Raw genomic sequence first — 25711 nt, 5'->3', positions numbered from 1 at the left:
ATAAAAAGTTTTGAAACTGCAAATTTTATGCCAAATTTCCTTTTTTTCACAATTAAATGCAATTCATATCGAAGAAATGTATAATGAAGTACAACATGTTACAAAAAAGAGTCTCAGAATCAGTGGTATGTGTTGACGCATTCCAGAGTTATTACCACATGACGTGACACTGAACAGAATTGTAAAATTTGGCATGGTCATGAAGGTGCAAAGAGCCTTGGGTGGTAAAGAGGTTAACAAGCAGCATATAGAGTCTTATTGTATATACCGTGTTGTAAAAAAAAATCCAGGTGTACCCTCACCTGATTGCCTCATCAGACCAAAGCACAGATTTCAACTGGTTTAATGTCCATTCCTTGTGTTCTTTAGTCCAAACAAGGTTCTTCTGCTTGTTGCCTGTCCTTAGCAGTGGTTTCCTAGCAGATAATTTACCATGTAGGCCTGCTGCAAAAAGTCTCCTCTTAACAGTTGTTGTTGAGATGTGTCTGCTGCTAGAACTCTGTGTGGCATTGACCTGGTCTCTAATCTGAGCTGCTGTTAACCTGCAATTTCTGAGGCTGGTGACTCGGATACACTTATCCTCAGAAGCAGAGGTGACTCTTCGTCTTCCTTTCCTGGGGCGGTCCTCTTGTGAGCCAGTTTCTTTGTAGTGCTTGATGGTTTTTGCCACTGCACTTGGGGACACTTTCAAAGTTTTCCCAATTTTTCGGACTGACTGACCTTCATTTCGTAAAGTAATGATGGCCACTCGTTTTTCTTTACTTTGCTGCTTTTTACTTGCCATAATACAAATTCTAACAGTCTATTCAGTAGGAATATCAGCTGTGTATCCACCAGGCTTCTGCACAACACAACTGATGGTCCCAACCCATTTATAAGGCAAGAAATGCCACTTACTAAACCTGACAGGGCACACCTGTTAAGTGAAAACCATTCCCGGTGACTACCTCTTGAAGCTCATCAAGAGAATGCCTAGAGTGTGCAAAAGCAGTCATCAAAGCAAAAAGTGGCTACTTTGAAGAACCTAGAATATAAGACATAATTTCAGTTGTTTCACACTTTTTTGTTAAGTATATACAGTGGGGCAAAAAAGTATTTATTCAGTCAGCAATAGTGCAAGTTCTACCACTTAAAAAGATGAGAGGCGTCTGTAATTTACATCATAGGTAGACCTCAACTATGGGAGACAAACTGAGAAAAAAAAATCCAGAAAATCACATTGTCTGTTTTTTTTATCATTTTATTTGCATTTTATGGTGGAAAATAAGTATTTGGTCAGAAACAAACAATCAAGATTTCTGGCTCTCACAGACCTGTAACTTCTTCTTTAAGAGTCTCCTCTTTCCTCCACTCATTACCTGTAGTAATGGCACCTGTTTAAACTTGTTATCAGTATAAAAAGACACCTGTGCACACCCTCAAACAGTCTGACTCCAAACTCCACTATGGTGAAGACCAAAGAGCTGTCAAAGGACACCAGAAACAAAATTGTAGGCCTGCACCAGGCTGGGAAGACTGAATCTGCAATAGCCAACCAGCTTGGAGTGAAGAAATCAACAGTGGGAGCAATAATTAGAAAATGGAAGACATACAATACCACTGATAATCTCCCTCGATCTGGGGCTCCACGCAAAATCCCACCCCGTGGGGTCAGAATGATCACAAGAACGGTGAGCAAAAATCCCAGAACCACGCGGGGGGACCTAGTGAATGAACTGCAGAGAGCTGGGACCAATGTAACAAGGCCTACCATAAGTAACACACTACGCCACCATGGACTCAGATCCTGCAGTGCCAGACTTGTCCCACTGCTTAAGCCAGTACATGTCTGGGCCCGTCTGAAGTTTGCTAGAGAGCATTTGGATGATCCAGAGGAGTTTTGGGAGAATGTCCTATGGTCTGATGAAGCCAAACTGGAACTGTTTGGTAGAAACACAACTTGTCGTGTTTGGAGGAAAAAGAATACTGAGTTGCATCCATCAAACACCATACCTACTGTAAAGCATGGTGGTGGAAACATCATGCTTTGGGGCTGTTTCTCTGCAAAGGGGCCAAGACGACTGATCCGGGTACATGAAAGAATGAATGGGGCCATATATCGTGAGATTTTGAGTGCAAACCTCCTTCCATCAGCAAGGGCATTGAAGATGAAACGTGGCTGGGTCTTTCAACATGACAATGATCCAAAGCACACCGCCAGGGCAACGAAGGAGTGGCTTTGTAAGAAGCATTTCAAGGTCCTGGAGTGGCCTAGCCAGTCTCCAGATCTCAACCCTATAGAAAACCTTTGGAAGGAGTTGAAAGTCCGTGTTGCCAAGCGAAAAGCCAAAAACATCACTGCTCTAGAGGAGATCTGCATGGAGGAATGGGCCAACATACCAACAACAGTGTGTGGCAACCTTGTGAAGACTTACAGAAAACGTTTGACCTCTGTCATTGCCAACAAAGGATATATTACAAAGTATTGAGATGAAATTTTGTTTCTGACCAAATACTTATTTTCCACCATAATATGCAAATAAAATGATAAAAAAACAGACAATGTGATTTTCTGGATTTTTTTTTCTCAGTTTGTCTCCCATAGTTGAGGTCTAACTATGATGTAAATTACAGACGCCTCTCATCTTTTTAAGTGGTGGAACTTGCAATATTGCTGACTGACTAAATACTTTTTTGCCCCACTGTAATTCCACATGTTTTAATTCATAGTTTTGATGCCTTCAGTGTGAATGTACAATTTTCATAGTCATGAAAATACAGAAAAATCTTTAACCCCTTTCTGACCTCGGACGGGATAGTACGTCCGAGGTCAGAAGCCCCGCTTTGATGCGGACTCTGGAGGTGAGCCCGCATCAAAGCCGGGACATGTCAGCTGTTTTGAACAGCTGACATGTGCCCGCAATAGCGGTTGGTGAAATCGCGATTCACCCACCGCTATTAGCTAGTTAAATGCTGCTCTCAAACGCAGACTGCGGCATTTAACTACCGCTTCCGGCGCGCATCGCCGACCCCCGTCACATGATCGGGGGTCAGCGATGCTTCTGCATTGTAACCATAGAGGTCCTTGAGACATCTATGGTTACTGATCACCGATAGCTGTGAGCGCCACCCTGGGGTGTGCATAGCAGCGATCTGATGATTGCTGCTATGTAGCAGAGCCAATCGAGTTGTGCCAGCTTCTAGCCTCCCATGGAGGCCATTGAAGCATGGCAAAAGTTAAAAAAAGTTAAAAAAAATGTGAAATAAATGAAAAAATATAAAAGTTTAAATCATCCCCCTTTCGACCCATTCAAAATAAATTTAAAAAAAAAATCAAACCTACACATATTTTGTATTGCTGCATTCAGAATCGCCCAATCAATCAATAAAAAAAGCATTAACCTGATCGCTAAACGGCATAGCGAGAAAAAAAATTGAAACGCCAGAATTACCTTTTTTTGGTCGCCGCAACATTGCATTAAAATGCAATAAAGGACGTTCAAAAGAACGTATCTGCACCAAAGTGGTATCAATAAAAACATCAGCTTGGAATGCAAAAAATAAGCCCTCAATTAACCCCAAATCACGAAAAGTGGAGACGCTACGGGTATCGGAAAATGGCGTATTTGTTTTTTTTTAGCAAAGTTTGGATTTTTTTTTCACCACTTAGATAAAATGTAACCTAGTCATGTTTGGTGTCTACAAACTTGTAATGACCTGGAGAATCATAATATCAAGTCAGTTTTAGGATTTAGTGAATCTAGCAAAAAATCCAACCAAAAAACAAGTGTGAGATTGCACTTTTTTTGCAATTTCACCGCACTTGGAATTTTTTTCCCATTTACTAGTACACGCGATGCTAAAGCCAATGATGTTGCTCAAAAGTACAACTCATCCCGCAAAAAATAAGCCCTCACATGGCCATAATAACGGAAAAATAAAAAAGTTATGGCTCTGGGAAAGAGGGGAGCGAAAAACGAACACAGAAAAATGGAAAATCCCAAGGTCATGAAGGGGTTAAATGAGAAGATGTGTCCAAACTTCTGGTCTGTACTGTATATGTAATATCAGAACAAACCATTCAGTCAGCAATAATAGTGGATATGGCAATGAAAGACCATATCTAGTGATGAGCGAGAATACTCGTTGCTCGGGTTTTCCCGAGCACGCTCGGGTGATCTCCGAGTGTTTGTTAGTGTTCGGACATTAAGTTTTCATCACCGCAGCTGAATGATTTACAGCTACTAGCTAGCTTGTTTACATGTGGGGATTCCCTAGCAACCAGGCAACCCCCACATGTACTCAGCCTGGCTAATAGATGTAAATCATTCAGCTGCAGTGATGAAAACTTAATCTCCGAGCACTAACAAATACTCGGAGATCACCCGAGCGTGCTCGGGAAAACCCGAGCAACCAGTATACTCGATCATCACTAATATCTACATATATTGCTTACATCTTGTAACATTTTATATGTTACTCAGATTGGATTCATTTTTTAAATATGCATAAAATGTTTGAAAATATGACTATACATTAGCGTGTATCCTAAAGGCGTGCCTGTTATTGGGGGATTATTAGTAATTTCAGACTTTGCAGCTTTTTATTATTGTGTTTATGGGGAATTCTAGCAAATTTGTTTGTGCTGCAGTGACATCTAGTGGTCAGCTCAGTATGGATCCTAATAAATATTATATGGGAAGTCAAGTATCAGTTCATTAGTACATAAAGAAGTCAGGTGAGAATAAAACACAAATAAGTAAAAATACCGTGTATGTACAAATGCATCTAACACTTTCTTATTTTTTCTCATTTTTCTCATACAGATTTTTAGATGGCAAAGTCCTTGACATAAATAAAGAATTCCAGAACCACATTGGACTTGGGGGGCGCATCTTGGAGATTCGGACCCCAGATGTGGTAGCCAACGTGAAGAAACAAGCTCAAGCTGTAGGCTACACTGAGGGAGCTTTGCTTGCACTGGCCATCATCATTATCCTCTGCTGCATACCTGCGATATTAATCGTGATGGTCAGCTACAAACAGTAAGTAGATGGTTGCTGTTACACTGTGTCTGGATAGTTTTTGGCTATTAAACTGGCCCCAGTGTGTTGTTAATGATGCAATGTGTATCACTAACACACTGTTTTCAAGAAAAAGGGCACAATGTTCATTCCAAAATTCACTTTGTATAATTATGTTCTACCTTGTCTTTCGGTCCTAGGGGTGGGATTCTGTTGGTTTCAGTCACGGTCTCGTCATCTTATCCACTCCCACGCACTGATTGATCTGCAGTTCTCACCCGATGTCACGGGAATCTATTCTGCAATCTTGGGCTTGCGCTGAGATGAGCAGCTTCCTGGGCATGTGCCCTGAATCTGAGTTTAAGTCCTCAGCGTAATTTACGGTGTGCGTATGCTCCAGAGGCGCAGCGAGTCGCTGGCTTTGTGACGGCACAATTGTAAGTGGCGCGAATACGGTACTCGCGCTGTCTCCTCGCCGCACTGACCGCGTCTCCACCACTCAGATATCGTCACTGCTCGGGAGCATGTGCATCCAGTAAATGAAGTTGGGGACGTACACACAGATTCAGTGCGCATGACCAGGATGCTGCTCGTCACAGCGCAAGCGTGGGTTTACACAGAAGGTTCCCGTGATGTCAGGACAGTACTGTAGATCAATCAAAGTTCGTGGGCGTGTATAAGATGGCGAGACCGTGACTGAAACTAACAGAAGCCCACCTCTATGACTGAAAGACAAGGTAGAATATAACTATACAAAGTGATTTTTGGAATGAATACTATGTGGTTTTGCTTGTAAACACCGTGTTAGTGATGCACATTGCTTCATTAACAACACACTGGGGCCAGTGTAATAGTGAAAATCGACATGACCAGTTCCCTTTAAAACTAATTTGTCAGCATTAGTGATGAGTGAGTATGCTCGTTACTCGAGTTTTTCCGAGCATACTCGGGTTGTCTCCGAGTATTTCGGCGTACTCGGAGATTTAGTTATTGTCGAAGCAGCTGCTAGACAGCTTGAATAAATGTGGGGATTCCCTAATAAACAGGCAGTCTAGCAGGCTGTCTAGCAGTCGCAAATCATGCAGCTGCGTCGACAAAAATGAAATCTCCGAGCACGCCGAAATACTTGGAGACAACCCAAGTATGCTCGGAGAAATTGAGTAACGAGCATACTCGCTCATCACTAGTCAGCATTATTTCACACCCAAAGCTATTTATATGCGCAAATAGCTCTTTCAAGCACAAATCAAGCAATACCTTTACATAGCCAAGTCCATTCCTCCATTACTGAGATATCAGTGTTGGAATTGATATACAAATGAGGCTAAAGAACTATTCGTAGATCCGAAGCCTCTGTCACTCCAGCTCTTTTCCTGCACAGCACTGCCTCATCTTGCTTAACTGATAGCTCTTTCCTTGAATTCACACAACATAGAAGCTGTCACTGGAGCAGAAGGAGGTGGCGCTGGGTGGAGAATAGAGTTGGGGTGGTTTGGTACTATGACTCTTTAGCCTTATTTGCATATCAATTCAACTTCTGATTTCTCAGTAAAGGAGGAGTGAACTGTCCACTGTATTACTAGAATAGTCTTTGACAGAGATACCTGCACATATAAAACATTTGGGATGTTGAATCCTGCTGACGGATTCCCTTTAAGGTTTCATGAAAAAATACTATTAAGTGATCCTTCACAGTAGAGAGAATATAAAGATGCAGCCACAGTGGTCCGTACTCCATATGTGGAGCCCACTACTACAACTGGCACATTTAGATGTAGCCTCTCTGCCTCTTTAACAATAGCATTATCATCTTTCTTCCTAATCTACCATGAATTAAAAGAATGTAAGTTCAGCACCAGATAACTATCCAGATAAAGGGTAATGAGGTTTTGTAGCTGCTCCATTAATACTTGAAGACACTAAAGTCTCCACTCACTTATGCACAAGCGAAATAATGGATCTCCGGAATGTGCCCTGAGGGACATTATTAATATCACACAAAATAGGATCAATCGACACCACGAGCAAAATGTTCTTATGTGACCTTTCATGCGCCCTAATCCTTCTACATCACACTGTGCATGACTCCGGCTACATTATACTGCTGCTTCGTTATCACTTTATTGTAGCAGTGAGTATATTATCGTACAGTTCTGTATTATGGATAGTTTAAGTATTGTAAATATCCAAATGACTATGACAGTAGGAAATCACACAATTACAGATAATGCGTCCATCAAACTCATCCTACTCAATGTCATTTATTTCTGGGGAAAAATCTGCTGAAAATCACTTCCCATTATATTGGGTATAAGCACCAGGCATCTCACTGTAAGGGTATGTTCACACTAAGTTTTTTTTGCTGAGTTTTTGGAGCAAAAACTGAGCGGAAACTCAAAGAGTTTGGACACTGAGCTTTTTAATGAGTTTTTAAAGCAGAAACTCTCCAAATCCTCCTCAAAAACCTAAAATGTCTCAAAAAAGGCATGTCTTACCAGTTTCTGCTCCAAAAGCTCAGCAGAAACACGTGTAGTGCACATACCCTAATTTGATAAGGAGCTTTGCATTTTTAAGGAAGAATTTGGAGAGTTTTAAAAACTCAGCAAAAACACACAGTGTTCACACACCCTTGATCCACAGACAGCATGTTACAGAACACTAATGGAACAGATCAATATATCTTAATACATACTTACCTTGTAATGTCTTCAACTCCTGTTCCGTCCAGATGTGTCTGGATCCCAGAATTCCAAGCGGCGGAAGTTCATCGACCCAATTGATGGGTGTCTCAATATGGAAACTGCTGGTGGTACCAGCCTCTTGCGCGGTACCACCAGAGGAACACCGTCGCACCACACGCACACACTGTATACGCCGTACACACCACACACACATGCTGTATGCACCATATGCAGCCTCTTGCGTGGTACTGCCAGCAGAACACCGTCGCAAACATGCCGTCACCGGGATCAGCCGAATGATTCTCTGACCGTTGCCATCTGGGAGAGCACATGGGGTACACAGGTCAAAAAAGAGATGACATGAGAGGAGAAGACAGCAGATGGGGAGAGAGAAAGCGCACAGGGGTGAGAGAGACAGAGCACAGGGGGACACAGCTCAAACGGGACAGCACATGAGGGGAGAACACAACAAAGGATGGAGAGAGACAGCAGACAAGGGGGATAGCACATGGGGTAGACAGGTCAAAGAAGAGAGCACAGACGGGAGAAGTCAGCACATGGGGAAAGAGAGAGTGAATAGGTGGATGGGCACATGGGGGGGAGAGATTCTCAACGCTGAAAAGCCTGCCCCATCGTGACATTACCGCCCTCCCGATGCGATAGCATCCGGCCTCCATCTAGTAGTTTTATAAAAGATTCATAATTCTTTTACATTTTAATTCCCAAACTTTCTGGTCATAGGAGTTTACTAGCTGGTTGCACTCACTGAGCATACAACCTTATACAAGAAAATCTATCATTTATTAGTTAAATTCCTTTTGTTTGTTTTTTTGCTGTACATATGAGTATCTTTTTAAAAATTTTAGTTAGACAGAGACCCTGATTCCTGTGATGTGTCACTTACTGGGCTGCCTGGTGTACTTTTAATTAAATCCCAGTTTTATTAGTAGGAGATTATCACTAGAGGACTAGTAAACCTGCTGCTATGTATTCCTCCATATTCATAATCTTTGTGTAACCCCGCCCCTACCACTGATTGGCAGCTTCCTGCCTATGTACAGTATACACAATCCGTAGTGTGGGCGGGGTTATATGGGGCTCAGCATTCAGAGAACTAGGAGACCCATGGCAGATAAAACAGTGATTTTATCAAAACTGTAGCAAGCAGCTCAGTAAATGACACATCGTTGGAATAATAATCTCTGCCCCCACATTATGCTGCTATTAGATGAGGAAGCAAATACTGGATGACAGACGGCCTTTAAATAAGGACAATTGCAATTACCTAAGAATTATTATATATTCATTGAAACCAGGTACGTTCTTAGCCACATTCCACTCTTACTGTATGACATATAACATTATTATCAGAGCTGAAACTTGGTCATGGATTGCGTGCTTAATCTCTTTTGCAATGATTTCTCAATGAATTACGTTCCTAATGCATTGGATTAAATAGATGCTTTAATTGCATTTTCACTCCATATATTTCAATTGAGTGTGCCTGCCATTAGCGGCAGCATACGGTGATTTCAGTAATCAGCTGAATGTTACCCAGGCACAATAACTCCCGTTATGAAAAGAAGTGACTTTACAAATTCAGTGCACAAGTCAAGGCAAGAAGCCGATTATGAAATGTATTAAAAATCCATGGCAGGACACATCACATTGTACTCAGCCAAGAGTGTAATTGTGCTTCACCATTATGCAAGGCCCCCTTAATTTGCTTCAAGTAGACTGAACCATAAAACTGCTGTAATTATGCCAAAAAATAGATTGCTTTATCCTTAATAACTGACTTTTTGCGTATAATTCAAGCTACAAAGGACGTGGGAGCTGTACTTGACATACAGTAGGCTTGTTTATCCGGAGACATCTTTTCTGCAATGCAATTTATTGCTACACTGGATTCTACATGGGATGATAATGATTTTGCAAAGAGTATTACATTCATTGTACCCATTAAAAGATTTTGGTAATTAGAATGTCATTACTTAAGTCATTCTATAAGTCGGTTTTGTGAATGTTAACGATGTACTAAAAAAAAAGTTTTTTTTCATTTTTTAACATATTCTTTTTTTCCCTCCCTTTTTTCCATCAACCTGCGGAACAGGTTTAAAGAGTAAGTATATTATCTTCTTACCGTTCCTATTTGTCATAACATTGCACAATTATATGCCAGCATCCTTTCTGGCTGATACATCATTATTCAAGCACTGAAAACAGCATCTCTAAATTAGCTGCATGGTAGAATAGGATTGTATGTATCAGATGAGCACGATAGAACATAAATAGTATAATATATATGTATATGTACAGGTCCTTCTCAAAAAATTAGCATATAGTGTTAAATTTCATTATTTACCATAATGTAATGATTACAATTAAACTTTCATATATTATAGATTCATTATCCACCAACTGAAATTTGTCAGGTCTTTTATTGTTTTAATACTGATGATTTTGGCATACAACTCCTGATAACCCAAAAAACCTGTCTCAATAAATTAGCATATCAAGAAAAGGTTCTCTAAACGACCTATTACCCTAAACTTCTGAATCAACTAATTAACTCTAAACACATGCAAAAGATACCTGACGCTTTTATAAACTCCCTGCCTGGTTCATTACTCAAAACCCCCATCATGGGTAAGACTAGCGACCTGACAGATGTCAAGAAGGCCATCATTGACACCCTCAAGCAAGAGGGTAAGACCCAGAAAGAAATTTCTCAACAAATAGGCTGTTCCCAGAGTGCTGTATCAAGGCACCTCAATGGTAAGTCTGTTGGAAGGAAACAATGTGGCAGAAAACGCTGTACAACGAGAAGAGGAGACCGGACCCTGAGGAAGATTGTGGAGAAGTGGAAACATCCAGAGCCACCGTGCACAGGCGTGTGCAGGAAATGGGCTACAGGTGCCGCATTCCCCAGGTAAAGCCACTTTTGAACCATAAACAGCGGCAGAGGCGCCTGACCTGGGCTACAGAGAAGCAGCACTGGACTGTTGCTAAGTGGTCCCAAGTACTTTTTTCTGATGAAAGCAAATTTTGCATGTCATTCGGAAATCAAGGTGCCAGAGTCTGGAGGAAGACTGGGGAGAAGGAAATGCCAAAATGCCTGAAGTCCAGTGTCAAGTACCCACAGTCAGTGATGGTGTGGGGTGCCATGTCAGCTGCTGGTGTTGGTCCACTGTGTTTCATCAAGGGCAGGGTCAATGCAGCTAGCTATCAGGAGATTTTGGAGCACTTCATGCTTCCATCGGCTGAAATGCTTTATGGAGATGAAGATTTCATTTTTCAGCACGACCTGGCACCTGCTCACAGTGCCAAAACCACTGGTAAATGGTTTACTGACCATGGTATTACTGTGCTCAATTGGCCTGCCAACTCTCCTGACCTGAACCCCATAGAGAATCTGTGGGATATTGTGAAGAGAAAGTTGAGAGACGCAAGACCCAACACTCTGGATGAGCTTAAGGCCGCTATTGAAGCATCCTGGGCCTCCATAACATCTCAGCAGTGTCACAGGCTGATTGCCTCCATGCCACGCCGCATTGAAGCAGTCATTTCTGCCAAAGGATTCCCGACCAAGTATTGAGTGCATAATTGAACATTATTATTTGATGGTTTTTTTGTTTGTTATTAAAAAACACTTTTATTTGATTGGATGGGTGAAATATGCTAATTTATTGAGACAGGTTTTTTGGGTTATCAGGAGTTGTATGCCAAAATCATCAGTATTAAAACAATAAAAGACCTGACAAATTTCAGTTGGTGGATAATGAATCTATAATATATGAAAGTTTAATTGTAATCATTACATTATGGTAAATAATGAAATTTAACACTATATGCTAATTTTTTGAGAAGGACCTGTATTTGTTGTACTGTAGATGTTCTGCAGCTAGATGCAGTGCGACTGTCTGCAGCATCTGACATACCCGTGACAAGTATATAGCATATGTGATGAAAATGATTGCATGTTCAAATACCATAAGGGAACTAAAAAGAAAGTCAATATATATATATATATATATATATATATATATATATACATATACAGTGAGTATGGAAAGTATTCATACCCTTTTAAATTTTTCACTCTTTGTTTCATTGCAGCCATGTGTTAATTTCAAAAATGTTTTTTTTTTCTCATTAATGTACACTCTACACCCCATCTTGACTGAAAAAAAAATGAAATGTAGTGATTTTTGAAAATGTATTAAAAAGGAAAAACTGAAATATCACATGGTCATAAGTGTTCAGATCCTTTGCTCAGTATTGAGTAGAAGCCTCCTTTTGAACTACTACAGCCATGAGTCATCTTGGCAATGATGCAACAAGTTTTTCACACCCGGTTTTGGGGGTCCTCTGCCATTCTTCCTTGCAGATCCTCTCCAGTTCTGTCAGGTCGGATGGTGAGCGTTGGTGGACAGCCATTTTCAGGTCTCTCCAGAGATGCCCAATTGGGTTTAGGGCTCTTCCTGGGCTAGTCAAGAATGGTCACAGAGTGGTTCTGAAGCCACTCCTTTGCTATTTTAGCTGTGTGCTTAGGGTTATTGTTTTTGTTGGAATGTGAACCTTCGGACAAGTCTAAGGTCCAGAGCACTCTGTAAGAGATTTTCATCCAGGATATCTCTGTACTTGGCTGCATTCATGTTTCCCTCAATGACAACCAGTTGTTCTGTCCCTGCACCTGAAAAACACCCACATAGCATGATGCTGCCACCACCATGTTTCACTGTTGGGAGTGTATTGAGCAAGTGATGAGCAGTACCTGGTTTTCTCCACACATACCGCTTAGAATTATCACCAAAAAGGTCTATCTTCATCTCATCAGACCAGAGAATCTTATTTCTCATAGTCTGAGAGTCCTTCATATGATTTTTAGCAAACTATGCGGGCTTTCATATGTCTTGCACTAAGGAGAGGCTTCCGTCAGGCTACTCTACCATAAAAACCTGACTGTTGGAGGACTGCAGTGATAGTTGACTATGTGGAACTTTCTCCCATCTCCCCATTGCATCTTTGGAGCTCAGCCACAGTGATTTTGGGGTTCTTCTTTACCTCTCTCACCAAGGCTCTTCTCCCACGATTGTTCAGTTTGGCTGGATAGCCAGGTCTAGGAAGACTTCTGGTGGTCCCAAACTTTTTCCATTTAAGGATTATGGAGGCCACTGTGCTCTTAAGAACCTTGAGTACTGCAGAAATTCTGTTTTAGCTATGGCCATATTTGTGCCTTGCCACAATTCTTTCTCTGAGCTCCTTTGCCAGTTCCTTTGACCTCATGATTCTCATTTGGTCTGACATGCCCTGTGAACTGTGAGATCTTATATAGACAGGTGTGTGCCTTTCCAAATCAAGTCCTATCAGTTTAATTAATCACAGCTGGACTCCAATGAAGAAGTTGATACATCTCAAAGAGGATCACAAGGAAATGGACAACATGTGACTTAAATATGAGTGTCTGAGCAAAGGGTCTGAATACTTATGACCATGTGATATTCCAGTTTTTCTTTTTTATAAAATTTTCAAAAACTTCTACATTTCTGTTTTTTTTTCAGTCAAGATGGGGTGCAGCAGAGTGTACATTAATGTGACATGAACTTTTTTGAATTCACCAAGTGGCTGAAATGAAACAAAAAGTGAACAATTTAAAGGGGTACGAATCCTTTCCGTACCCACTGTGTATATATCTATTTATATATATATATATATATATATATATATATATATATATAAATATATATACAAGTTCTTCTCACTAAATTATAAATTTATTTCAGTACTTTAAAACAAAAAGTGAAATCCTAGATTACATAATATCATTACAAACAGAGTGATCTATTTCAAGTGTTTATTGTTACCGCTGGCGGAACGCACTGGGTAAATATATGAGTTGCTATAGGTGTGTTCACAGCCCGGGGTCCTCCATGTAGGAGAGAAGCCTGCTGCTAGAGAAATGGCGGCCCTATATGGCGGTACAATGTCAGATTGGACACGAGTCCCGTCACTCGGTCAGTATTAGCACGAACCCTGTTGCTTCACAGAGTCGTGAAATAGTGGGACTAAAACCCTAACTAGGGTTGTGCTTGCTCTGGAACTCTTCTGTGCTATCTGCACACATAAAGGAACCAGATGCTAAGCCAAGCGACTAATTGCCCCCACTGATGCTAGCTGCCTGCCTATGTAATTTCCCACAGCTAACGGACACTCTCCATGTGTAGCCTGAGTGGCACAGTATTACTGGCGACAAGCACAAAACACAAATGATACTAGTGCATGGCCATGCGGCCATGCAAACCTTTTATATCTGCAGCAACTTCAGGATCTTTCTAGAGGACCAATGGGAGCTGCTACAGGACCTGAGCATGTGACCCCTGACCACAAATGAGAGGTCCTCCCTTGGGCATGCTCAGAAGGGGAAAAGCAGTACATAGTCCCAGAGACATCAGCTCGCCGCTGACCAGTACTTGCTACAATGTCTGAGCCTGGAAGACCAGCAGTAACCAAGCGCAGAGTATCTGCCCTAGTCAGACACTGGGACCGATGTCTCCACTGAGCAGACTCCACTGCGGCTGGAGAAGAATGGGGGACCGCAGCGGAGGTGGTTCGAGATTCCCTCTGTGCAGCGGCAGGAACTCGACACATAACATTTATTTCTGTTAATGTTGATGATTATGGCTTACAGCCAATGAAAACCCAAAAGTTTTTTCTCAGTAAATTAGAATAATTAACAAAAAACACCAGCAAAGGCTTCATATGCATTTTGAAAGGTCCCTTAGTTGGTTTCACTAGGCTCTATAATCATGGGGATGACTGCTGACTTGACAGATGTTCAGCAGGCAGTCATTGACACACTCCACAAGGAGAGTAAGCCTCAAAAGGTCATTGATAAAGAAGCTGACTGTTCACAGAGTACTGTATCCAAGCATATTAATGGAAAGTTGAGTGGAAGGAAAACGTGTGGTTTAAAAAGGTGCACAAGCAACCGGGATAACCGCAGCCTTGAAAGGATTGTTAAGAAAAGGCCATTCAAAAAATTGGGGGAGATTCACAAGGAGTGGACTGCTGCAGTAATCATTGCTTCAAGAGCCACCACACACAGATGTATCCAGGACATGGGCTACAAGTGTCACAGTCCTTGTGTAAAGCCACTCATGACCAATAGACAATGCCAGAAGCGTCTTACCTGGGCCAAGGAGATAATGAACTAGACTGTTGCTCTGTGGTCCAAGGTGTTGTTTTCAGATGAAAGTAAATTTTGCATTTCATTTGGAATTCAAGGTCCCAGAGTCTGGAGGAAGAGTGGAGAGGTACACAATCCAAGTCGCTGAGGTCTTGTGTGAAGTTTTCACAACCAGTGATGGTTTGGGGAGCCATGTCATCTGCTGGTGTAGGACCACTGTGTTTTATCAAGACTAAAGTCAGATAATCTGTCTACCAGGAAATTTTAGAGCACTTCATGCTTCCCTCTGCTGACAAGCTTTTTGGAGATGGAAATTTAATTCTCAAGCAGGACTTGGCACCTGTCCACTCTGCCAAAAGTACCAATACCTGTTTTAAAAACAACAGTTTCACTGTGCTTGATTGGCAGCAAACTCGCCTGACCTTATCCCCATAGAGAAGATGAGAGACACCTGACCCAACAAAATAGACGAGCTGAAGGCTGCTATCAAGGCAACCTGAGCTTCCATAACACCTCAGTAGTGCCACAGGCTAATCGTCTCCATGCCATACCCCATTGATGCAAACGGAGCCCTGACCAAGTATTGAGTGCATTTACTGAACATACATTTCAGTCGGCCAACATTTCGGATTTTAAAATCATTTTTCAAGCTGGTGTTATAAAGTATTCTAATTTACTGAGATAATGATGTTTGGGTTTTCATTGGATGTAAGCCAAAATCATCAGCATTAAATGAAATTATCACATGAAATAGATCACTCTGTTTGTAATCAGTCTCTCTATTATATGAGTTTCACATTTTGCATTGAAGAACGGAAATAAAATAACTTTTTGCTGATGTTCTAATTTAGTGAGAAGCACCTGTATATGTACATAGGGATACATTGTGTATTGCAGTGTATTTCTATATTTCCTGTATACTAGAGGTGAAAGAAAAGTCAGTGTTCTTTTGTTCCCATAAAACTAATGATAATAAGTAAAAGCAATTACAAAAACAAATTTTTTTTTTACTTTTTTGTGAGTCTGCCCGGTATTCCAACCCACAACCTTCAGCATTACAGGCAAGAGCTAAAGCAATTGAGCCACAGGCTCTGGTGAGGCAATGGAAAGAATTTTGTATACTTGATCTGAGAATATGTCAAATTACTCAGCTCGCCCTGCGCTATGACATTGTACCTAAAGATTAGACTGCATTTTATGGTGACAGATTTCCTTTAAAGGAAACCAGTCACCTTAATTTGGCGGGACCGGTTTTCGGTCATATGGGCGGAGTTTTCGGGTGTTTGATTCACCCTTTCCTTACCCGCTGGCTGCATGCTGGCTGCAATATTGGATTGAAGTTCATTCTATGTCCTCCGTAGTACACGCCTGCGCAAGGCAAGATTGTGTTGGAAAAGCTGCTAAGCTTGCAGTCTCACATGACAATATTCACAAACTGGAGATTGACATGGTAATACATGTGTTGCATATATATATTAGTCTCTCCTTTAAATGCAATTAGGTGATACCGTACAATTTTATATTGCCAAATAACCTTTGGGCTTTTATAGAAATGATCTTTGTATCAGAGAAGATGAAAATCCTTCCAACAGTTCTATGAACCTGTAATAAACCGAGCAATTTGTTTTAGTAATAAAAGTTGTAATGATTAGTGACACTTTAAGGAAGAGCAATGCAACAATTTTAATCAGTTAGCCATTGATATAGATCCACTGCTGTCTGTTAATTTATTTGCTATTTCTATTCAAAAAAGCATGACTTGGAATAAAATGTAGAGCTCCTGAACCTACATTAACGGCAGAAAAACGAAGAACGTTCTAAGAACACACCTTTGCAAAGGAAACAACAGTTATTACTGCTGAAAAACCCATTAACATGTAATGGTCAGCGCTGAGGTGGTAACAATGCATTTTAAGCAGCTATGTGCAAAAACACTCAAAAATGGAATGGAAATGCCTACAGCGAAGCTTTCAGAATAGGTTGTATGGGTGGCAGACGGCATAGTTGAACGTAAACCATGGTGCATTAGTAAATTAAATCCAGGTCAGAATAAGGGTTAATGAAGTGCTATATATCTGTAGTGATGATGATCCATTGTTACTTTACTAACATTAGTCACCTCGTAAAAAAGTATTTAGTATTTAGTGGTTTCGGTAGTAAACTTTTAAAAACTATTTTTCTAGGCAGACTATTTCCTTCTTTTCTATGACTGCCTCATTGTTAAAGGAGATTTATACAATTACGCAGAGTCATCCATTAAAATATCATCTCCTGATGCAGCCGAATCAAATTGTGATTTTCATCCACTCACAGGAAAATCATAATAAAATTAACTAGTGGATATTGTAATTAGATTTGGGTGAATTAAAGTGGAATTACATTTGACTTGAATTTAACAAAAATTTGAATTATCCAAAATGCAGATTTTTTTTGTAATTTGCTCAGCATCAATTCAGAAAAATGGCAGCCAACTCAACTATAAAGGCTTGGCAAAAGGTTAAAAATTAAATAGAACAGTCCTTGGTGCCACTTCTTACCATAGCCCTGCACAGAAACCCTGGGCATTTTTACAGTAGGCTGACTTCTGCGATACATGTGCATGACAAGGGCATGGGCAGGGCTGTCCCGGCATGCGTAGGGATATCCTGGGCATAGCCGTGACTGGACGTTCTCGCATAGAATGCATATTGAAAGGTCAATTTGTAAGGTGATATATAAGGTTATGATATAAACTACACACACTAGATGCCAGAAATTCCGGCGGCAACATCTGTATTCAGTGAAGACAGATTTACCCATGAATTTTGAGAGTGATAAGCAAGGAGGATAAATAAGTACATTTTTCTAATAAGATATATTACAAAGTATCTTATTTTCACGTGTGCTAACAATTTATGAAATAGAAATTAAAACAACGGTTATTTTTTTGAAGAGTAACTAAACTTTGAAAATATATTTTATGCAGGCAATTAAAGTACCTGCCAAATTTGAAGAAATGTATTCAAAGTTTGGCTATCTGTTGAATATTTATGAGCCTACCATCATTTCTGCAAAAGAAACGTTAGGGGTGCCAAAGTTTTTTTCTAATAAGAGAAAAAAATGTTGACTAGTTTAATAATAATAGATACAAGTACAAAATGTTCTTTATAGGCTTTCTAGCAACTTGTCACACTATTTATCAGATCCTTGTAGGCCTTTTACACTTTTGTCACCTTTTCTTCTACTGGATCTATTGCCAGGATGGGGAATCAAAGCTGTTAGTCCACGCTTCCAGGCATTTGATTTGCCTGAATTAATGGCATTGATTTAATTTTTTTGCGTAACTTTTTATCTAATGAGTACAACTTTTAAGTACAACTCTACCTGGATCTAAACATGCTTGTAATCCTCACAACTGTGAAAATTATGGTAATTAGAACTTCAATTCTTAAACTACCCAGTGAAAACAATATTTCCAGTTTTACAGGCTATGCTTGTGAATCTGTATTACGTAGTTTTAGACATTCAGTTTGGCATAGTAAAGCAAATTATATTTTAGAAATATTGTTTTAAAAATTCATCTTAATGTTGTCAGAAATGTTGTTCTGCAAAAACATCTAAAAGTCTATAAAGAGTCTCAGCTACCAAATAATTCATTATAGAGGTTGCCTTTTATTTGTCATGGGTGCCGCTTCTTGAATCCGAGTGCTTAATGCAATCTTGTTCTGTGTATTATTCCTTGTACGGGATGATTAATCAGTTCAAACATGACTGCAGGGTATTACAAACTCTCTGATGAAGGCTTAATTTTTTTTACACCACACAGGCTGCTTTTTTTCAATAACCTATTAGCATAAAGTAGACTACAAGCTGTTGTAATTAAATGCTTAAAATTGTACTCTTAATGAAAATATTTATTGTGTTGTGTCTAGTAAGAGCTCCTCAGGGGCGGGTCATAATGCATGAATCAAATAACTTTAAAAAAAACCCCTTTATAATGCTCCTCCCTCAATGACATTTTCTTCATCTCCTAAAAGGCGAATGCTTTCACACCTGATGACAACAGTATAACGCAAATATTTTCTTTTTATCCAAATAAGGCTTCATCTACAATTGCAAGTCTTATCATGAGTCTTTATTGTAACTTGCTTGCAACTTTAATATTATCAGCCAAGGACTGACCCGCAGAGCATCCAGCGTCTGTTATCAGTAGCTTCCATATTTATTAAAATTAATTCTGAATTGTTTTTATTTTTTGAACACAAATTAAATCCAGTCCTTCATCATTCAGTAACAATATAATGTTTAAGACCCTCAGTATGTCCTTTAATTTTTTTTTTTCTCTACAAAAAGGAGACAAGCTGAGTGTGCAAAGACAGCGCGGATCCAGATGGCATTGCCAGCAGGCAAACCATCAACTCCTGCTGCCAATAATCTGTATGAAGAGTTGGGAGACAGCACTATGTGAGTACTGAATATAAATAGTTATCCTTAGAATTGTATGAATCGCTATAATACTGTTGCTGTTGCTGATCTGTTATGATAAAAGCAGTTTGAAATGTATCTTGGTGGTGCGATTTGTGCTGCCGCTCAATGCGTTGTTCAGAGGTTTCCATTACATATGTATGTAACCAATCATTGAATACCAGAGAATACAGTTGTTTTCCTCTCCAATAATGGATTTGAAAACAATTATCCTTAAAAATGTTTAAACATAATTTTTCAGTTGCTGAACTATATGGAGGATGAATGATGGATCAGTTTAAGTTTTCTCGGTGAAAAGGTTTCATGAACTGGGATTGAGGGCTCCAAGCGCTATTGTTTAATGCATACAAATAGTGCTTTTGAATGCTGATGTACTGCTTTAATCCAAGGATATACAGAGTCATTGAGTAATAACTGATTTGTTTTCTTATGATGAATAACACCGCTTTTTCCAGGCAACTTAAATTATACAATAGGCAGGGCCAAGTAATCAATTGACTTGGACTCTTTACCGCAATAATGTTGTATAAAGTAAAACAACTGTCTTTTATGTAAGATAATATGCAAGACCTCATCAAATGGCCATTTATATGGCTAATTTCCTATTTCTAACCTATTGATTAATCTATCCCCAAAATTAGATTCAGGCTCGATCTCTGGTGCAGGCTCGATCTCTGTTCCAAGCTCGATCTGTGAACTGCAATTCGCCTAGTTTAAAGGGGGGATTTCTGTATAACATTTAAGATCTAGCTGTAGAGACACTGTTACTATGTGTATATTAATACCTTTATTGTACAAAGGGTCAAAGGGCTGTCAAAGGACTCCCAATGTTAGCAGCAAATCATTTGTATATATAAATAAAAAGGAAAGAAATATACTTATATATTATAAGAGAGCCACAGAGAGGTAAGTCAAATAAAAAGGCCTTTATTATAATAGCATGGCAAACATCAGCACAAAAGTGCATGTGCTTGGGAAATAATTACACACAGGTATACAGGTATAAGATAATACGATAAAAAATATATATATATATACAGACAATCCCACAATTATAAGCGCATGTATGAAAAAAATATTATTACGTGCATCCAAGGCACAAAAAACGAATATATAAACTAGTGAAAAAAGTGCTAAATATACATGAAAAAAATATATATCTATAAAATCTATTTGTACATATTGTATCAAAAAAGTGCAAAAAGGTGCCAGAGTATAATGTGCAAAATTTGCAAGTAAAAAGAAGAGTGTGCAATATGACCCCTTCTGCACAATAATATCATACATGCATCCAATGTCTGCTGTGAGATGTATGGGGATATAATAGAAAATAGCCATATATATACCTGCCGGTTCTGCGTGCCCAAGCACAGAGCACCTCGACGCGCGTTTCAGGGGGTGACGAAGGAATCACCGAAACGCGCGTCGGGGTGCTCTGTGCTTGGGCACGCAGGAGCGGCCGGTATATATACGGCTATTTTCTATTATATCCCCATACATCTCACAGCAGACATTGGATGCATGTATGATATTATTGTGTAGAAGGGGTCATATTGCACACTGTAGACTCAGTCTCTTCTTTTTACTTGCAAATTTTGCACATTATACTCTGGCACCTTTTTGCACTTTTTTGATACAATATGTACAAATAGATTTTTTAGATATATATTTTTTCATGTATATTTAGCACTTTTTTCACTAGTTTATATATCCGGTTTTTGTCCCTTGGATGCACGTAATAATATTTTTTCATACATGCGCTTATAATTGTGGGATTGTCTGTATATATATATTTTTTATCGTATTATCTTATACCTGTATACCTGTGTGTAATTATTTCCCAAGCACATGCACTTTTGTGCTGATGTTTGCCATGCTATTATAATAAAGGCCTTTTTATTTGACTTACCTCTCTGTGGCTCTCTTATAATATATAAGTATATTTCTTTCCTTTTTATTTATATATACATATGATTTGCTGCTAACATTGGGAGTCCTTTGACAGCCCTTTGACCCTTTATGCCAAACCCGGGTGGTCTGCCACTCTTTTTCTCTACTTTTTAGCAACAAGTGATTTGTGTATACGTATATATTTATTTTTTTATATAGTATTATTTGTTATTTTGAATATACTAAATATCTATTGTTGCTATTACGTTCTTTATTGTACAAATATAGGAATTTTTGCTGCAAGCACTTCGGGGCATGTCAAAGCACCTCTAGCTTTCTTCTACTCACTACTTAAGGTACCTTCACACTAAACGATATCGCTAGCGATCCGTGACGTTGCAGCGTCCTCGCTAGCGATATCGTTCAGTTTGACACGCAGCAGCGATCAGAATCCTGCTGTGATGTCGTTGGTCGGGGCTAGAAGGCCAGAAGTTTATTTGGTCGCTGGCTCTCCTGCTGACATCGCTGAATCGGCGTGTGTGACACCGATTCAGCGATGTCTTAGCTGGTAACCAGGGTAAACATCGGGTTACTAAGCGCAGGGCTGCGCTTAGTAACCCGATGTTTACCCTGGTTACCATCCTAAAAGTAAAAAAAAAAACGCTTCATACTTACCTTCCGCTGTCTGTCTCCGGCGCTGTGCTTTCCTGCACTCACTGTGAGCACAGCGGCCGGAAAGCAGAGCGGTGACATCACCGCTCTGCTTTCCGGCCGCTGTGCTCACAGCCAGTACAGAGAAGCAGAGCGCCGGGGACAGACAGCGGAAGGTAAGTATGAAGCGTTTGTTTTTTTAACTTTTAGGATGGTAACCAGGGTAAACATCGGGTTACTAAGTGCGGCCCTGCGCTTAGTAACCCAATGTTTACCCTGGTTACCAGGGGACGTTGGCATCGTTGGTCGCTGGAGAGCTGTCTGTGTGACAGCTCTCCAGCGACCAAACAGCGACGCTGCAGCGATCCGGATCGTTGTCTGGATCGCTGCAGCGTCGTTTAGTGTGAAGGTACCTTTATTCTCAGCTCAGGGCCTGGCTCCTGCATTTGATTGACAGGTCAGTCCATCTTCTGTCATTGTCTACTTGCATAAGATCACAACAAAGGTGACAAGTGACGGAGGCTGGACTTTCCTACTAATCAAATGCAGAAGCCAGTCACTGGGTGGGCAATAAGGAGTGAGCACAAGAAAGCTGGAAGGGCTTTGATATTCCCCCAAAACACTTGCAGCAAATTTTCAGATATCTTCAATGGCAAATTTCTCAGCAGGACTGATTTCCACAAATGTATTGGTTTACTCTCAGTGTCTATACAACCATACATTTACTTTTAGGTTTGAGTTCTTTCTCCCTGGTTCACTTTAAAGCATTTCTAAGCTTTAAGAAAACTTCTCATCTGTTAAAGGGATTTCCATTTTTCTACAAATAATGTTCAAGTTGGGGGAGGAATGTAATAAGCTATTCAATTTCCACAAATACATTAGGCTGCAACCTGACACTCACTTTTCACTTAATTTCAGTGATTAAACTTGCACAACAGCAGTGATTGACAGAGCTGTAGTGAAAGGCACTTCATCACTTCTACCAAGTGCACAAATAATAGTGGAAAGTACTGTAGCAATGGAGCTGGAATGGCAGTTCTGTGGCTTTTGTTAGGACATGACAAAATGGCGTCTACTGCCCATTTTTTTACTTAAAGAGAAAACTTCTTAAAATCCTTTACCATTGGATCATCACTGATCTGGTTGGCAACTACAAGTCTTTGCTCACTATGGTATATTGATGGAATCCCATACAATCATACCAGTGGCAGATTGTTATGGGGCTACAGGAACAGCGTAACTGGAGCAGCATGGCAATTAAGCTGAATTTGATTTATTTGCTATTCATCATATATGCAGCATCACTTTTTTTTGTTTTGAGCTCAAAGAAAAAACTGTTTAAGAAAAAAAACAAAGGCTAGGAATACAGGAAATCGGGCTAGCACCTTACAATGTGCACTGACAGTACGCTCTATTGCCGACTCATCACTTCTCATCACAGCCAGCAAGAGAGTGAACTGTGACTGTGTATTAAAATGAATATTGCACAGTGACAAGATGCTACTAAGTATACATTTTTAATTGACAAGCCATCCATGCTCAGTAGAACAGGTACTAGACCAGCCCCTGAAACGGACATCACTGATGATGCTTCATTTTAGTGTGGAGACTGCAGCCTTTGCCCCTGATGATGGCTCGTTTAACTATTCAAGCATGAACTGGGGATTCTTAAAAAAGCGTTGTTAAACAGAAAGATGTTAAAAAAAAAATAGGAAAGGGAACATCAGGGACTTTTTAACTACAGTATTTTAGAAAAAAAGATTAGTTTATTACATTCGATAGGTAGAAATCTAGGATTAAATCAAGGTTGTTAGTTTCAGGCCATCACTCTAAGGCTACGTTCACATTTGCACCTTGTGGCGCAGCGTCATCGACGCATAACGACGCATGCGTCATGCGCCCCTATCTTTAACATGGGGGGCACATGGACATGCGCCGGTATGCGTTATACTGCGTTTTACGATGCATGCATCATATAGATGCACAAGACAGTGTGCAGAGGACACTACTTGTAGCGTTTTCCCTGCGCAGAAAGTCTTGATCAATAGGGTCTTATGACAATGCATGCATCGCAAAACACAGCATTGTGTATTTGCATTGTTGGTTGCGTTGCATCGCGTCGCTGATGCTGCGCCCAACAACGCAAATGTGAACGTAGCCTTAGTGTATTGTGGTCATGTAAGGATGTAGGAAGCCCTCTCCAGCACAGGGGGTTCACGGATATTCACCTGTTACCCTGTGGACCAGTCTCAGTTTGGGTACAACTTATCATATCATATAGCCATGGTAAAAGGTTATATGGAACAGAAATAAAGGCTATGCAGTTTTGCTGCAGTTTTGGTGGTTGCCTTTATATAGAAATCATCAATTGTATACATTATAACTGAGGCAAAACTCATTAAAAAAATAATAGACTGTTTTTGTACAGTTTACAGTTGGCACTCCCCTAATGCCTGTGGTCAGACTGTGCATGAAACAGTCCAATTATAACAGAAAATCACAAAGAGTTTTAAGTAGTGTTGAGCGATACCGTCCGATATTTGAAAGTATCGGTATCGGATGGTATCGGCCGATATCCGAAAAATATCGGATATCGCCGATACCGATATCTGATACCAATACAAGTCAATGGGACACAAATATCGGAAGATATCCGTAATGGTTCCCAGGGTCTGAAGGAGAGGAAACTCTCCTTCAGGCCCTGGGATCCATATTAATGTGTAAAATAAAGAATAAAAATAAAAAATATTGATATACTTACACTCGGACGGGCCCTGGTTGTCACCGCTGCAATCGCCATGCTTTTCTTCCTAAGAATGAGCACTTTAATGACCTTCGATGACGTCGCGGCTTGTGATTGGTCACTGAGTGGTCATGTGACCGCTCACGCGACCAATCACAAGCCGCGACGTCATCGAAGGTCCTTAACGCGCTCATTCTTAGGAATGAGCGCGTTAAGTACTTTCGATGACGTCGCGGCTTGTGATTGGTCGCGTGAGCGGTCACATGACCGCTCATCGACCAATCACAAGCCGCGACGTCATCGAAGGTACTTAACAAGCTCATTCATAGGAAGGAAAACATGGCGATTGCAGCGGTGACAACCAGGGCCCGTCCGAGGGTAAGTATATCAATATTTTTTATTTTTATGCTTTATTTTACACATTAATCTAAATCCCAATACCGATTCCCGATATAACAAAAATATCGGAACTCGGTATCGGAATTCCGATACCGCAAATATCGGCCGATACCCGATACTTGCGGTATCGGAATGCTCAACACTAGTTTTAAGTCATTGACATCTGGAAAATCTGTCGGCAAGCTACAGGTTGTTTTTTTTGCAACAGCCTATAATCTGTAGCCAAAAGCTGCAGAAATTACATCTTCAGCAATAGGTTGAGAAATCATAATAAGTTTACGATTCTGATAATATGCTTTTCTTCCTTTTTATTTTTATAATAGAAGGAATTATTTAGCATTTTACTACCTACTTTGTCAAAAGAAATGTAACCTGCCCTATACTTATTAATAATTTCGAATAAAAGTGAAGACTGAATTTTAGTCTATTCCTTCCTTTTTCCCTTATACGGTAATGATTATGATATAATCAGCAACTACTGTGCCATATCTCCAGAGTAATGTATATGGCAGAATAAAGACAGAAGTAGCCACTACCTCTAACTGCTGCACCCACATTCGTTAAATAGTACTTTGTGGCTTTCAGCGCTATCATTATTTCTTTTACCCAAAAAACCCCTTTCTTTAAGTAGTACAGCCCAGTCATTACATATGGATGCCGCACGGAGTGTTCTTTATAATGACTGAACTTG

At 40.1% G+C, this 25711-nt stretch overlaps 1 protein-coding gene across 1 annotated transcript in view; it reads left to right on the top strand.

The window, feature by feature from the left end:
* The window catches only part of PCDH15 (protocadherin related 15), a 2320333-nt gene that overhangs the window by 2210191 nt on the left and 84431 nt on the right, over positions 1 to 25711 (top strand). Inside the window, exons 31-33 of the mRNA XM_069753541.1 lie at positions 4806 to 5024; positions 9798 to 9806; positions 19206 to 19316. Coding sequence (XP_069609642.1) covers positions 4806 to 5024; positions 9798 to 9806; positions 19206 to 19316 — 339 coding nt within the window. The remainder of the gene's footprint in view (positions 1 to 4805; positions 5025 to 9797; positions 9807 to 19205; positions 19317 to 25711) is intronic.

Source organism: Ranitomeya imitator, chromosome 2 (assembly GCF_032444005.1).
Source record: "Ranitomeya imitator isolate aRanImi1 chromosome 2, aRanImi1.pri, whole genome shotgun sequence".
Taxonomy (NCBI): Eukaryota; Metazoa; Chordata; class Amphibia; order Anura; family Dendrobatidae; genus Ranitomeya; species Ranitomeya imitator.
Note: the sequence above shows the minus strand (reverse complement) of the source record. Positions and strands in the feature narration are given on the sequence as shown.